The sequence below is a fragment of the Coturnix japonica genome, chromosome 4, assembly GCF_001577835.2.
Source record: "Coturnix japonica isolate 7356 chromosome 4, Coturnix japonica 2.1, whole genome shotgun sequence".
Classification (NCBI taxonomy): domain Eukaryota; kingdom Metazoa; phylum Chordata; class Aves; order Galliformes; family Phasianidae; genus Coturnix; species Coturnix japonica.
In genome coordinates, this window is record NC_029519.1 from 74,772,043 (window position 1) to 74,788,613 (window position 16,571).

The 16,571-nt window shown below is 43.3% G+C and overlaps 1 protein-coding gene across 4 annotated transcripts in view; it reads right to left on the reverse strand.

Moving 5' to 3' along the window:
- SH3BP2 (SH3 domain binding protein 2) overlaps window positions 1-14,888 on the reverse strand; it is a 29,129-nt gene extending 14,241 nt beyond the window's left edge. Inside the window, exons 1-2 of one of the 4 annotated variants that reach the window (XM_015862608.2) lie at window positions 14,748-14,887; window positions 3,403-3,482 (exon numbers count right to left, since the gene is read on the reverse strand). Coding sequence is in view for 1 of the 4 variants with exons in the window: in XM_015862607.2 (XP_015718093.1) it covers window positions 811-920 (110 nt within the window). In the remaining 3 variants the exon portion in view is untranslated. Of the gene's footprint in view, window positions 1-810; window positions 1,606-3,402; window positions 3,483-7,062; window positions 7,238-14,747 lie in introns of those variants that run through there. The other 3 variants (XM_015862609.2, XM_032444080.1, XM_015862607.2) reach the window with 3 other exon arrangements.
- Between the last annotated feature and the right edge of the window lie 1,683 nt (window positions 14,889-16,571).

A 16,571-nucleotide genomic window follows, 5' to 3' on the forward strand; every position in this document is an offset into this window, starting at 1 on the left:
CTGCAGTAAAAGTTAAATCTGTTCTGGGTTTGTCACAAGAGTCTCAATGCAAATCATGTCTGAGAAACATTTTAATGCCGTAACATCTCATAATATCCGATCTTTAAATACTGTTTTGAAAGTAAAACCCAGCACAGCAGGATGTGGATTTCCTTCTCACTATGCGTGTAACTTACAGCAATGAATGCATTCCTGGTATAACGCAGGTGACTGAAGTTTAAGCATTCACAAAAGGCTGAACCCAGAACTAAGGCAGCACATACAGAAAAACATAACAAAAGTTTTCCTCCTGTGCCCTCTGCAATGCTGAGCACAAACGAGTTCTCCAGTTCAACCACCTACATACCAACCATCTGTACAACTGCTTTCTGCAAAAAATCCAGGTCTCGTTTCCATTATTTAATAAATATTCCCAGTATTTCTGAAATACTCTGCCACATTTCTCCCCCTTTTCTGAGTTACACATCGCATTTCTTAACACTCCCAACAGCCCCTTTCACAATAGTTGCTCAAAAGAATGAAGCGTAGCACGAACACTGAGGAGAAATAAATCCAAAGGACAAAGGGAATAGAGAACTAAGCCTGACTGAGGTGCACGTTATAAATATGCTCATTCCATTCAAATTGCTTTTCTTATCAGGTGAGCGTTTCCAACCAACTCTCTCTTTGTTTTTCCCCCTCCAATCCTTGGCCATTTTCTGCATAAGATGCAGCAGTTAAAAGCATTTTTCCTTGAGTCAGTTTTCTTCTCTTAGTTTTAATCTGCTCTCTACCTAAAAGAGGACAGATGACAGAAATACACGCACTCACCTTGACACCGTGCCCAGTCGACACATAGCTTTCCTGCTGACGCTTTCACTGTATGATAGTTTCCTTTGTGAGGACAAAGCCATTAGCAGCTGATAGCCCCTCTCAGGCATGACAGGAACATCGCTGTGCTCCCCTCCTTTTTGTGTATGGAAAGGCTGAGAGCGGCAGCGATAACTACTGTACACACAAAGGAGGAGCTGCGCCCCGACTGCTTGTACATCTGCACTGCAGCGTGGCCAAAAGGGACGCCTAGGCAATGACTTGTTTCCTTTGTTACTTCCTGTTTCCCCCCAGAGTCAGTGGGCAGCTCTGTCTTTGTCAGATTTCCCAATATCCCACAGAGGCTGTAAATCAAACTGTGCGTTACCTCAAGCCTCTGAGACTGCGAGACACACTGTGGGGGATTTTCTAGCGCTCTCTTGCCTCTTCTTCACCTTCCCACCAACTGCTTTCCCATGGGAGAAAAAGAAGGTAGCCCTTCTCCCTTACAGTGTGCTCAGGCTCTGGAGCAGTTCTGGAGAAGGGCAAAGAATGTATGTGAGATCTGGAGCACGAGTCTTATGGAGAATGGCTGAGAGGACAGGGATTGTTCAGTCTGGAGAAGAAGAGGCTCAGGGGAGACCTTATTGCTCTCAATAGCACCCTGAAGGGAGGCTGTGGTGAGGTGAGAGTTGGCTCCTCTCCTGCGTAGTTAGTGATAGGACCAGAGGGAATGGCCTCATGTCGTGATAGGGGAGATTCAAGTTGGACATTAGTAAAAGTTTCTTCTCAGAAAGAGTGGTCAGGTGCTGGAACAGGCTGCCCAGAAACGTGACTGAGTGTATAGAGGTGTTCAAGACACGTTTAGGTATCGTACTGAGGGACATGGTTTAGTGAGGAAATATTGGTGGCAGGTGGACGGTTGGAATGGATGTTGTTGGAGGTCTTTTCCAACCTTGGTGATTGTGTGATTCCATGAAATTAATTCGTCCCATGCACCATTAAATTGAAATAGACAGTTGATATTAAGAATTAACAGTGTTTTAAAGCAGTCCTTCCTCTCCCTGTTCTCTGCTATGTTATAATTGCTCTCTGCTATCTGGCATACTCTCCTAAACTTGCATTACTATCCTTCAGCCTGTATCTCCACCTCATTTAAAAAAAAGCTATGATCAAAAGAGACAGCACTTAAGTAGATGTAACACTGCAGAACATCCATTCCAAACATCAGCCTGACACACTTCAGCCTTGGTTTTACCCTTCCAAAGTTTGCAGCCATAACACAATGCTCTCTGGGCTCTGCAGTCTCATTTTAAATTAATATTTCATACATTCAGTATGCTCCCAACGTACTACTTTTTCCATTCTAATCTTTCTGATGCTGCCCTCTTCATATACGCACTCACAGTTTTTCATTTCTACTTCCAAGATCCCCTTTCGATTTTTCTGGTGATTTCTAACACTGTCCAAATGGTCTTAGAGAACGAATACCATCAGAACAGAGGCCACTTCACATGTGCTCAGGCACAAGCTGGTGTTGTAGTGAGGAATAAGCACACACCAAAACCACCAAAGAGCGCTTGCATGTTTCACAGATGATCATTCATGTAGTAGAATGAAAATTCTGCCTAGCTTTCTAGACCAAACATTAATCAGAAGGTTTGCATTTCAAAACGACAAATACAGAGCCTGAATAGACGCAAAACTGTAATGGGTTTGATTAACACGTTTGTCACAGAAGAGTCCTCCTCCACAGTGCAAAATTCAGTTTTGCAAGGAATGCTGGCATATGGTTTTCAGACTACTGACCTTTATTTGTCCCCACAACATCAGTGAGGCCTTGCACCAACCCAGCTCAGGGAGAATTTCAACGAAAAGCGGTTGCTTCATCTCTCTGACATTATCAGATCTCATGTAAGAAGAACCATAGCATCAAAAGCAACTTTACATTTGATTTTCACTCCATTAGGACCACTGCTTGTGAATGACAGTCAGTCATCCCCGCCAATGTTAATAACAGCTCTTGCTTGCAGTCAAAAGTAACCACGTCTACGCCAAGTTTACCGAAAGCAAGAGAATAAAAAGTGTCTCTCATGCTACAGTAACCTCACTGGTATTAATGCACTGGTTCAGTTGAGGTGTTGAACTATCTTCAGCGAGAGAGCTTCCTCTTACTGACCAATTTACAGGAAACTGCAAGAATGGACCACAGATAGAAGCAGACTGAGCAAGAGACAAGGCAGAAAAATTAACAAACCAACAAGAAGAACAAAAGAAAAGCACAAAACTCACTTCTCTTCCACCAGAGCAAGTAGCCATCCTAGTGGTCAGGTTCCACTCAGAGTTCCATAAGAGTTCATATGTTATCTCTATGGTAAAAGTCTGTAGTATAGTACGGTAGGAAAGACAACCATATTTTGTTCTACTGGCGAACCAGCTTGAATAAGGAGCAGATTATTATAAGCTTTATTATTTTAGTGATTTAACCAAACAAGTTTAGACCAAGCTTTTAGATCACAGTGGGAAAACATCCAGTGTGTTGAGAGAGAACACATTTGTTAGCAGGATACTCTACAACTCCATACTGGAAAAGAGCTGGCTTCAGCTACTCACCTGAATAGTTCATCTGCTACGTAAGGCAGCTCTGTGAAAATGTGAATAACCACGCATCAGAATTACTTCTGCCAGGCAACCTGCAGCATAACAACAATAATAATCATTATCAGCAACAAAGGGAAGAAGTGAAGCCTGGATTTCCAGAAATGCACTTTCCATGCCAGATAAGTGACAGCTTTTAAAACTTCTGCTATCATTTCCTCATTCTGCTTACAGGGGAAGAACTGAAGAAGTTATAATAATATAGTATAAGTAGACCAGATACATGCATTTCTATATGTTTACCTACACAGAACTGTATATTTGTAGATGCTGTAGACTCTGTGTGTGTGTGTGTGTGTGTGTGTGTGTGTGTATAAAATACACTTAAAGAGGAAGAAAATATCAATTTTAAAATGAAATTGTAAACTATTAGTTTTCCTCACCCCAATAAACTTGGCTCACGTACAGGACGGTGACGCACTGATCTGATCATTACATGTTATCCTTCACAAGCACTTGTAGCACAACTGGGAAGTACAAATGCAATGGACCAAGTCCTATTCCTGCACACAGTTCTGCTGCTGACAGATGCAAAGGGAGTTTCCCCAAAATATATACTCTGAAAGTGGGAGTTTCCCCAGATTATTTATTTCCTTGGCAGAACATTTCCTCTCTATGATGTTACAGTGGACACGATTTTATTTCCTTGGCTCATTTGGAATGATTTACACACAACTCCATTAGCAACGCACTCTATAACTAAAGATTTAGCAAGCACTGTGGGACTCCAAAATAAATTCGGCTTATGTTCCAAAATACCTCTCAGTATTGAAGCCAGTCTGCCTTTAGTACATCGAATGCCAAAACAAAAGTCTTCCAGCAACATACAAGGGAAAGTCAGCTGTCCATTGTAGATTTACCTGTGTGACGTGGTGTAGGGAGCCTGCTTTGGCAGGGGGGTTGGACTCAATGATCTCTAGAGGTCCCTTCCAACCCCTACAATTCTGTTATTCTGTGATTATAAAGCTACTTGATAGGTACACTTATTTAACCTGTACACATCTCAGTATAGAAAGTTAAGTCTGCTGCTGGCAAAGACATATATTTTTCTTAGAATTTTACTGAAATCATTTTAAAGAACGCAAAGACTGGGAAAAAGAAGAAAAAACCTGTGAGACCTGCATTGCCATTCACCCTTTTCTACCATTTCTGACACTAATGTAATTTGGCAAGAAAGTCAACGTCCACCAGTTCACTGTATGCTGTACTCCTTCAACGCTTCAACAAAACCTAGATCCAGGACTGCTGGTACCAAGTAAAGAGATCATGTAGCACGGATATGTATGCAAACACATCAAGCTTATTGAACAAGTCCTTTCGAATGCTTATCAGCAAAAAAAGTGAAACGAGTAAACAGATTAATTCTATCGCTGACACCAATAACAAGTTACTAAGTGAATAATGAACATGTTCAGTAAGCCATAATGCACTCTGTAAAGCAGAGTATTCGGTCACGTCATCTATCAGCCCTTGGAGCTGTGTCCCTCTTCTGGTGGCATTCAGTAAATATAAGGAAATAGATCTCTACAGGCAAAAGGCTGCAACCAGCACCAAAGAGGAAGCTCAACTTCTGCCAGACCCTGCAGAAACAAAACCAAGCATTTTCTATTTTTGTTTTGTTTGAAAAGAGGCTCTGTGACAATATTTAAAGGCAAAGTATAACCACAAAGACCCTTTTTCTATGTTTTATTGCTGCACAGCACAGTAGATAGCGCTGGTTTCCAACTAAGAGTGCACCAAAGCATCTCTTTACATACTTGGAAACTCTGACTGGGAAACAGAATCCTAAAACAAGCTAATAACCATGCATGTGTGATTTATAGAATAAGAAGGTCCAGCTGGGCCACATTGCTCATGCAGTCCCCACTGCCAAGAAGAGCTCTGAAGCCTAAGCAGACAAGGGGATAAATAATACATTTGCCAACAGCTCATTAATGTGTGAAGATGAGTATTGTGCCCAAAACCTCAAGCAAGTGTTCGTGAAATAAAGGTTCCTCTCCAATTTCAATGACAATTCCCTTTTAAATCATGATATCAAACTTCTCTTAAGGGATGTTGTAAGGCAAAAGAATTTTGTCACTCCCATCTCCAAACATTGAAGACTAAATCAAAGCACTGAAACAGGTATGAATGTGGATTGCAGTACCAAGGACTCAAGGTCACACTGTGTTCCATCACTTTTGTAAATGCAATTTATTTATTTTTTTAATGCACTGAAAACAAGAATTTCTGCCAGTTCACACTTTTGGAACAAAAACTGAATTCAGCTGTAACCATGAGATCATGCCTGTGCAGCGCTGTTCCATTTGCAAGCTCTGCTGCCCCACAGAACTCAAGTTTATGCTTACATATGGATGATGAAGTATCTCCAGCAGAAGCTTTTACAATATTTATAGGGTATCTTGCTGCTAAACACATCCTGGCTATTCTTGAGGCATACAGTCACTTTCTGCACACAGTGAAGAACTGAAACTTGCACAGAATAAATTCAGGAATTGGGGTAAGGGGGATTAGTCTTGCTCCAAACCAACAAATCAAACCTGACGTCTCCTTGTGCAGTAATACAACAGCAGCTCTCCTAGACCCAAACCAAGCCACAGACCGTGCAGATCACAGATGCACTGATTCAGCTGCCTGTGTTACTGGCATCCCAACACAGAAGATCTACAGGTGCTGAGCTTTAAGGAAGAAGAATAGAAACAAAACTTGCTGCTTCTGCACACAGTTTAAAACATGATGATATTGTGACATTTTACATAGCACTGAAACCAACAGACACACAAAACGCTACAAAAAATTGAACTTAACAACTAGCAAGGCGTATATGCATTACAAATACGTTTATGCCTGTAGCCATGTTAAGAACTCTCAGCTTTAGATGTGTTAAAAAATATGAGAAGTGTGTTACTCTGACCAGCCTTCCCCCCTTCATCCACAAAACACCAGACAACCCTACAGAGCGTTCCACTTATCTGATGTTCAGCAGCACGCCACTACTTTAATGGAAGACATTATAAGTCAAGTTGTTCACAAGACGCAATAATACTTGTCTATATTTAAATCTAGACAAAAGACAACCATGCAGTCTACCTGAGAACCAGTAACTGGCATGGCACAATCAAAAACAATGAGTGCATCCACAGGTTAAGTGGGTGGGGAAAAAAAATAAGCATCAAGTTAAAAAGTACAGAGAATAAATGGAAGTTCTGTGACTGAAGTACGCACTCAAACTGGTCCCAGGCTGCTGGCCTATACACTTTGTATCCTCTTAGGGCCACAGAAATGACAGAGTAAATTAGACATGGCAGCCAAATGACTCAGCACATTGACCAGAGTGGTTGAAGTGGCACAGATGCACCCATTAATTAATATTTTCCTTCTTGTCTAAAATGGACAAGAACATTCCAGGAAGGAAAGGGATTGGTTAGGGCTGCCAGCTGAAGAGTTTCAAGCAAAAAGACTTCAGCTCACCACATTTTGTAACAAAGATGCTGCTGCAAACCCCTTCTGTTTGTCTTTCCCTCCAAAACAAATGAGATAAGGTATCTCCATCACACACCATATCCCTTGGAGTAAAATCTTCCAATCTGGAAGAAAAACTTAATAATGACTTACCAGTGTGAAGCTAAGAAAAGGAGTGTGATATTGTTGCAGATCCATTAGATCAGACGTTAGTACATCTTTAGGAATTAGCAGCATTCTCACTAATCCCATGCCACCTGCCAGCCCAATTTTGCTGGGGAGCCAAACCCCGCAGTGCAAGACCTGCAGGGAGCAGAGGCATGGACTGCTGTCCTCTGTGGGAGAAAGGATGCCACAGTGCTGGGCAGGAATGCACTGGCAGCAGCAGCACAGTCAGCACAGTGCCAATACAACAGATATCTTTAGGACTTAATCACTTGGATGCCATTTAGTACTGTGCACATTTGGAACTGCGGAATTGCGTCTTATCAGCACCACTTCCATTATTATTGGAGAGGTTATCTGTACCTCAAAGCAAAGTATGTGACATCCAGCAAGCCCACAAGTTCTCTGATAATGCTTCAGTTTGCCCCTTATGACCTCAGATCAGTGTCTTTCTGGACTACAACCACCTTCACAACAGCTGTGATATTTGCCCAGGCACAGAAATAAGGCATCCTTTCCTGGGGGGAAAAAGTTTTTCAAAATGACTCACTGAGACTTTGAGCTCAGAGGGAAAAAAGAATTTCACTGTGAGCAATTCCCACAACAGCTACTAATAAATGCAGCAATCTCCCCTATAAGTGGATGGAGAACAGTTCCACTCTCTACCTCTGTTCTCTGTTCTCCCAGCTTAATGCGAGAAGCACATTTGAGGTATTCCTCTTTCCCTTCCACATTTCTCCCACTCCCTCCCCCACCACACAGTCACATATTAAGTACTTAACCAGCATAACCCCAGCAGTCTGCTGTGCTCACTTAATCCTGAATAGGAAGACCCATGCAAGGTTACTGATGGGAAAAGTTTGGGACCAGGATGAAGTTGGGCCAGACTGCTATTTGCATAGGTTCTCCTAAATCCATGACCACAGTTCTATTGCCTAAAATCCCATTAGTACTCTTCTACATAGTTTGCTCTTTGCAGTGGAATACTGTTAGCAAGATCTCTTTGCCCATTCTGCAAGAGGTATTAGGGCTCCTCCAAAACCCCTTTTTAGTAACTCTTCTATTGGGTATATTCACTTACCACAGAATCATCAAGGTTGCAAAAGACTTCTAAGATCATCCAGTCCAACTGATCACTATCATCGCTACTTCCCACTTCAGGCACGAAATAAGACCATGAAAGACACTTACAGCTGGTGTGCTCACCTGCATAGCAGAAAGCCTGCTCCCCATGCAAAGTGCACACACAAACCCCTCTCTGCTCACAGAATTGTTTAGCGAAAGCTGTGCAGTACTTGGGAAACAGTGGAAACTGACTAACTGACTGAAGAATTACTTGTAAAGCTTAAATGTTTAAGCCTGTTTGATTAAAGAGAGGCACTAAACAGTCACAGATGCTGAACAGCTGTTCAAATCAGGTCACCCTTTTGCCTGAACACTGCTCAAAGCGCCTCGTTTTGATGAGTCAAGTATACAGATAAGATCAGTCTTGATCTCGCAAACTTGAAGCCTTTGCTCTGTCAGTAGGACCTTTAGACTTACAGGCAAGTTATCCCTATGCTAAACCTTTCTCTGCATTATTAATGTGCCAAAATAGAAGAACATTCATCCTCCTAGGCATACAGGAAGGCACGCAACACAAAGAAAAGAGCAGCAGCTTTCACACACATCCATGTATCTGAAATGTGCAGTTCCACATAAGAAAAAAAATTATGTTAATTCCATTAACATAAGGAAAAAAAAAAATAGAGTTCATCACATAGCCTAGGTCAAAACAGTGTGTCTGACAGACCAGACTTCGTTTCTTAACAGTGTATAACAAACTCCAGCTTGACCTAGGAGAAAAACAACTCTGGGACATGTTGTAATAGAATTACTATTAAGCAACATTAGGGTAATGATTTACTCTCGTTAGTAGGGTTGTCACAAGATTAAAGACTAATATTTTAAGCCTGTGCTGCTTGTAGGTAACTAGCTCTTCAGGCTAACTATGCTCTGGTCAGGATGCTAAGCTCAGCACTTACTTACAGGCAACTTCTGCTGAAACGAAGGGCAACTATGACTTTGAGGTGACATTTTGTACGTCAAAACGTTATGAAGTATCTCAAGTTTCAGAAAGTACTTCAAGATAAAATATAATAAGGACCATGTAAAACATGTTTTTGTTTGGAGTAAGATTTGCAAGCAGACACTGGGGAGAAATTGAGAATCAAATCTTGTTCCTACTTGTGTAGCTACAGCACTGTACAACCCCATAAATCGCAGCTCATGAGACGCAAAGTCAAAACGGGCTCTGCGTTGTTTTTTCCTTCCTCAATGGACTGACATTTACTTAGTAGGAAAATATGCAAATATGCATAAAAATGACTGTTTCCAGAATGATGATTAATTTCTATCGCTACTGTAACAGTAGGGTAAAAATAGAATGGGGAAAAAAAAGCTTCCTACCTAACCTTGGTTTTTTCTTTCCTCTTTTGGTTTTACGAGCCATGCTTCAGCAGACAGCACCGAGGCACTCACAACAACCTACTTCCGACTCTTTGCTTTCTTGTTACTGAAGGTTATTATATGAAGAATGAAAATGAAAACACTCAAACATTCACTAGGATCTGCTGCAGAATCTGATATGCTGCCCTGCAGTGCTGTAAGAATTGACTGTGCTGACTGATTTCAGCACAGAAAATTCTACTGGAGAGAAGAAAGCTTGTTTGTCTGGAGCAGAACTGAGCATGAAAGTGGAAACTGATGCTCTAAGTGGGATTTCCCTCCTCCAAGGGTTCTTGTTTTCATGTAAACAGGCAGACTGCAAGCTAAGCTAGACCCGACCTTTTTTCCAACCTGCTGAAGCAGAGGAGCTGTGCCATCTCTTTGGGTGCTGGCAGCTCCAGCTCACCTAAGCAATGCAAAGCTGCATTTATACAGAGCAACAACGGAGCACAGGCCACTTAAACTCAACCTAGTTCTTGTATTCATGGGGAAACCCTCATACAAGCAGTCTATATCTCCATGACCCAGTACACTTTGTTTATTGACCATACAAGTGCTAAACTTAGGCAAGAAAATGTGCCTACTTCTACTACCCTTCCTCCTCTCTTTGTTCAGACCTGGTACATATTCCTAAGGAACCTTCTGCTTTTAGTCACGACTCTGTTATGCGTAAATCACCTTTCACAAAAAGCCTTGCAGCACTTCCCATCATCTCTTCCTCCAACACTGAGAAAACAATGATTGCCAAGGCAACAACAGATCCAGACCTGCACACTGGCACCTAAGTACTTTCTTTCCGAGTACAGTCAGGATCAAGAATGAGGAAAATAACTCAAATTCCAACATCAGGTTTGTTTTTGTACTGCAAGTTGGAATGAATCGCTTAACAGGAGCAGGGGGTCAGTGTTCAGTCAGGGTGTAGGAAGCTTACAAGGTAGCTGTAAGACAAGAGATGCGTTGTAACATAAAAGCAGTGATCCCAGTGCTAAGAACTGAGTCTTTTAGCAGACTCCACTCTCAAGAAGAACAGGTCGGTCCGCGGTTTGTTGGTTTTGGTATTTTTTTAAACGCACACAGTTATATTGAAACCAACACAGCGCTCGAATTCTACAGCATCACTGCAGTGCTGCTCCATATACGCAAACAGCATTCAGCACTGTTGCATATCACAACTAAAAATAACTGGTAAAGATTGAAGACAATATTTTGCTCAGCTGTTGCTTCTTTATGAGTTCTGCTGGAAATTCCACCTTCATGTTTTGACGGAACAAGCTGGAATGACAGAGCCTGTTTGCTGAGCCCTTACAGGTAAGTTCATGATTAAGGGCACGAATCCAAGTTCCTCCTAGTAGTCCAATTACAGCAAAGCCGAAGGGCATGAAATAACGAAATAAAAGCCCTGGTTAAACATGCTTGCTAACCCTTCTGTTCGGAGATTGCAAGATATCCCTGCACTGAAACAAGAAAGAACACCAATTAAGTGTTTCATAGTGATATCTGCAAGTCTTTTGTGCATGCATGTGCTGAAACAAGGTCATTTTGTATATGTACACCAAGCTTAGTTAAAATTAATGCTACATCATTAATCAACAATGTTCATAATCTGACAGTGTGCACTACTGTAAAGTTTTGTAACGTGATCTAATAGCTGTGTGCAGGTACAGCTCTCCAGGTGTTCCTAAACCACTCATCTAAATCCATGAGGAATGAAGAACTGCCACAGTTACCTGAGTGCGCACACACTACAATACACAGCAGAGACAGTCGTACTACAAAGAACAAAACCCCAAACTACATCTTTGTAAAATATACAAGGAAACAGTCTACAATCACAATGTGTTATTATTATAAGTTACAGCAGAGTGATCGCATTTAACTATGCACACACAAGTTTACTTCTCTATACTGTAAGGATACAAATCTAGCTTGAATTGGGAAGTCCCTCGTTTAACAAATATTGAAATATTCTGCCAGAGATGCTCAGATAACACGTAAGTACTGCAGTAATGCCTAGGAAAAAGATAAGAACTGGGTCATTACTATAAATGAGCTGGCATGTAATTAAATAGATTAATTCAGTTATACTGGTATGCTGGGTTAGAGGAAGAACAATGCTTAGGTTTGTTTCCATAGGAAGCCATGGCTCTGCATTCTTCCCTAGTTATTGCTTAGCCCTGTTCAGAATTCATCTCTATAAAGAGGAAAAACAGTTTTCAGATTCCTGCATGCATTAAATGAAACATGGATTCTACTGCCACATTTCTTTTTACAAATAACAAATTTAAAAAAAGAGTGAAATTCAACATAGGAGCTCATAGATAAGAGGTAAGAGTGGAAAAAGCCCTTCAAATGTCTTGAAGAAATACCATGGAGAAGCATGTTGCTCTTAAAAAGGAGCGTGATGGGAATGCTGTGACGTGCTCTCGTTTAGTTACCTGCCCTAAGCACACCACGATACATACCCTTCTAATTCTCAGTAGGGTAATTAATGCCTCAAGTCTTAAAACAACACCTAAAACTGACCAAAACTTCACTACCTTTAGCTCTTTACTCAAAGCACTGCAGAAAGTGTAACTTCTTAGACACACCAACATAAAACAAGTGCTTTATAACAAGAAAGTAAGCAGTGTTCCATAAATCTCATAGGGACTGGCAATGACATATCAATATATGAAAACAAGGTAAAAAAAAAAAGCATGCTCCTTTTGGAACTGTCTTGATGAAAACGCATTGTCTCTCCCTTGCTGCCTCAGGTTCTCCAAGTCCAGGCTCCTATCTCCTTGCCCAATACTGCTCCATTGCACCACAGGTTCAAACACAAAGCAATATCATCAGGAAGTACTCTGATGGAGTGAGTTCACCTTACAAAGAGCCAGGAAAATGCTTAGCTATGCACAAGGGGAAGAGACATCTAAAAGGTTGTTCTCTGTCCTACCACAGAAATCCCCATTGAAAGACTATAGGCATTGTGGCAGGATCATTGTATCAATATGTTCAAACTTAAACAGAGCAAGCGACTGGAAATCCCCTGATTAATCCCATGAGCTCACCCTTCTATTTACAGGGCCATCCATCAGATCTGCTGAGCTTCCTGCAAGGTCTGGTAGCAGCAACAAGCTAAGATCCCCATGCTACAGCAATACAGATGAACAGTTTTCCAAGTAATGGGGCTTACTCACATCTGCAAGCACTTTCAAGACCAGGGCTTAGCCAACAGCAGCTAATTGACGTCGTGCTTGCAGGGCTGCACATTCCAAACAGCACAAGGAACTGCTGGATGATTTAACAAGGGTGCGAGTTACCCACTGTCTGGCACCTGGAAGATGCCCCAGCAGCAGGTCAGCACTGTTGGCTCACAACTCACACCCCTCAGTACTGCAATTTTACTGCACTGCAATGCACAGCGATACATGCGTAAACAGTCTGAGGGTTACAGGCTGAAAGGCACACAATGCAACTACCAGACTCTGAGTGTCACAATCACTTTTCTAAGTGGTAAAGCAACCAATGGATGCGCGTATTCTGATTTATACATTTGATCATTTGTGTTTGTCATTCAACATTGTAAGAGCTACGTCAGCGGCTTTAATGAGTTTCCATTTCTACTTACTGCTCACTGCCAAAGTGGCTGCCATGCTCAGATTTCCACCAAAGGAAAGTACACATCTACTTCAGTAACATCTTGAAGCAGGAGATTTTTCTCACTACCTCTTTTTCTACAGGCCAACCTGAAGATTCCTACCAAGACAAATACAACTGCAGGCTGCTCTTAAAAGCCTCCAGTTCCAATGGTCTCTCTGCCTGCAGCGGCTTCCACTTCAGCAGCTGATCAGAATGTTCTTGCTTGGACAGCCCTGCCAGAGGCGCGAGGCCTGCAAGGCTTTATCTTTGTGTATTCATTCTGAGCAGTTTGCAAACTGTAAGTCTTCTCCAGAACTGGAGTCTCCGTATCTTCCTTTTCCATAACTTCAAAATAAAAAAAAAAAAAAAAAAGCTCTGTTTTTTGGACCTTTTAGTATAAATTTGTCATAGTTTGTGGAGAGGTTGAAGGAGATTTTAAAACAAAAAACATGCAAACAGGAAACAGCATTTAACCCACCGCTAAGCTGACCCAGTACTGACTCCACAGTAATGGAATATTGGCAAGGGGCACCTATTAATCAGCTCTCTTGCAACAGCAAGATGGCTCCAAAATTCACTAACAGGAAGGGGGAAGGAGCATGTGTTGTGCCTAAAAGCAAAACAGCAAGTTTACTTTTGCCTGTAATACAGAGGAGAAATCTGAATGAAACAAACCGCAGAGGATCCAGCTATACACATCCTGCACAAACAGAACCAGGAATAAACAGAAGGTGTATGTAATTCATCAGACATTAATGTACTGCATGCTCTCCCTCTCCCCATAGCCATAAACCACTGAGAGCTGAGGGAACGTGGAGATTTGCTTTTCGCAGTAGGAAACATAAGGGTGCAGTGCAACACAAAGGAACCTGAGGTTCTCCCATGGCCAGGGCAGGCAGAGAGGCTCAGAGCACTGAGCAGCACCCACCAGTCAGATGGGGTCAGATGAAGCTCAGAGCACCCTGCCAGCAACTGGATGAGGCTCAACACTACTGCAACTTGTTCTCTGCTGGCATCACCAGGACCTGCAGCAAAGGTCCAGGCAGACAGGTTGGAAAGAAAGGAATCATGGTTCCACTTCCACAGTCCATTCAGGTCAGCGGTACTATCTGAACTGTTATCGATTCGCGGTGACCGTTTGCAGGACAGAAGCGGACAAGTTAAATCAACACAGCCGGTTTTTTCTTGCTCCTTACAAACACAAGGAGTAAAACCCACGATGCGCACAACCACCTGTAGCCGAATGGGAACTACAGCCCCAGAGAGAGAAGGCAGCACGAACCACGTCAGGTCTGGAGGAGCATGAAGATGGTAACATCGCAGAGATCGCCGTTAAAGCCGCACTGCAACCTGCGTTCCATCACGAAGCAGCCTTGCCGGCTGTTCATCGGGAAGACGCTAAGAACCTAATCCTGATGCTCACAACACAGCACGCCGCTCACCAAAGGCGCCGGGAAGCAGCACGGCTCTATCACCCAAAGAGAAGCAGCGATATGTTTCCCCAGAACCCTTCCACCGTCTCACCCTCGGAAACTCGTCCTGGGAAGCCAGGACCGAGCACTTACCTCGGCCGGGGCCGCGGCTCAGCTCAGCTGGGCGGTCGCTCCGACTAAACCCAGCCCCGCAGCCCTCGCATCACCCAGCGCCCGCCCCTTCCTTCACCTGCACGCCGTGGGCCGCCCCGAGGCGGGTCCGGTCTCACTGCATCCTCCTTTCTCCTCCTTTCCCCTCCCTCCGCTGGTGGGAGCTGCCGGGACCGCACCGCCCTCCTCCGGCCGCCGCCACCCACGCGGAGCTGGTTGGGTTGGAAGGACCTCGCAGCTCGCCCGGTCCCACCCCTGCAATGGGCTGGGTGCTCCGGCCGCTGCCGAGAGCCCACCCAACCCGGCCCCGACCCCGACCCCGACCCCGACCCCATCCCCATCCAACCCGACCCCGAGCTCTGAGTATGGGGCGCACACAGCTCCCTGGGTAGACTCAACGCTTGGCTTCCAGGGAAGCAGCAGCTGGGTTGGACACAAATGGGACTCACAGAATCACAGAATCACCTGGGTTGGAAGGGACCTCAAGGATCATGTAGTTCCAACCCCCCTGCCTAGTAGGGCCACCAAACATACACCTGAACTCAAGTGAGAGCATCTCTCCTGCCAGTCACCTGAATCAGCCAGCAGCCCTGGGAGATGCAAAGCACTCAGCTTTAACTCCATTTAGCTGTGTTAACAAGAATGTAACCGAAAAACAGCACTTAATAAAGCAATGTCCCCATCTAACACCTCATTCTTGGCATAATCCTGCAGATTTGTATGAATTCAATTAGCTTTACTCAGACAATATTTCAAGTTGATTTTATAGCCTTTAACCTTTACAGTGGCATTAAAATGGTTTCTGTGGTCAGAAAACACAGCGGTGTGGTATTTCCCATGGATGCCATTTATTAGCATTTCTTTTTGTCGTTCATAACGTTTTGAAATATGAAGTAGCCAGAAGACTCCATCTCTCTGCTGAAGAGAGCAAAGATGGTTCTCAGTCTGTGAAATAAAGTCGTGTGTTTGAAGTACAGCAGATACACCAAAAACTGCTTTGGAAATGCAGTTTAGCACTGAGACCCTGATGGGGTCTTTAGCACTAAGCTAAAGCAGGCGTGGTGAACCTTATTTTGTTGGCTGAATATGCTCAGTGATTTCATTTTACATGGTATGGCCTATGATTAAAATTAGAGCGTGTGTTATTAGCAGGTAGCAGAGCATGTCAACACATGGCCTGCCAAATATGTTGGAAGGGTTTATTTGATCCTCAGCAAGGAAAACATTCCCCATCCCCAAGCTGCAAGCTAAACTGACAGGCCTTTATACACGCTGTGACAAAGTATGAGGCCCTTCACCATCTCACTTCTCAGCTGTATTTTCTTTTTGGACCAGAAAAGCTCTGTGTGATGTGAATGGCAGGCAGCATTCCAGCTGAGAGGACAGGAACACTCCATTATTCCTCCTGGGAAGGCTGTGCCTGATGCCTTTTAGAATCACAGCTGTGTAACACCAGGAAATGGTAATTATTTTATGAGCTTGCCCTTTCTCAGCTGTCTCAAACTGATGAACTCATTACTTACAGTTGGAGCCTTCACTAGCTCACAACTGCGTGATTCTGTTAAAATGATTCTAATGATAGAAGCCACCCAGATACTCTGCATTGTAATACTGTGCTGCAGTGCGTATGCTCTGACGTTTTGCAGTCTCTTGCTGTACCCCAGCATCACAACCAGTTTGAACTTTGCTTGCTGCTGTGGCTCCTAGTTGCTGTCCCAAGCTGGGAATGCAGACTGCGATCACGAGTCCGGCTCCAGAGACGGTATCACAAGGGGCCCTAATGGGGCCTGTCAGGGGAAGTGCACG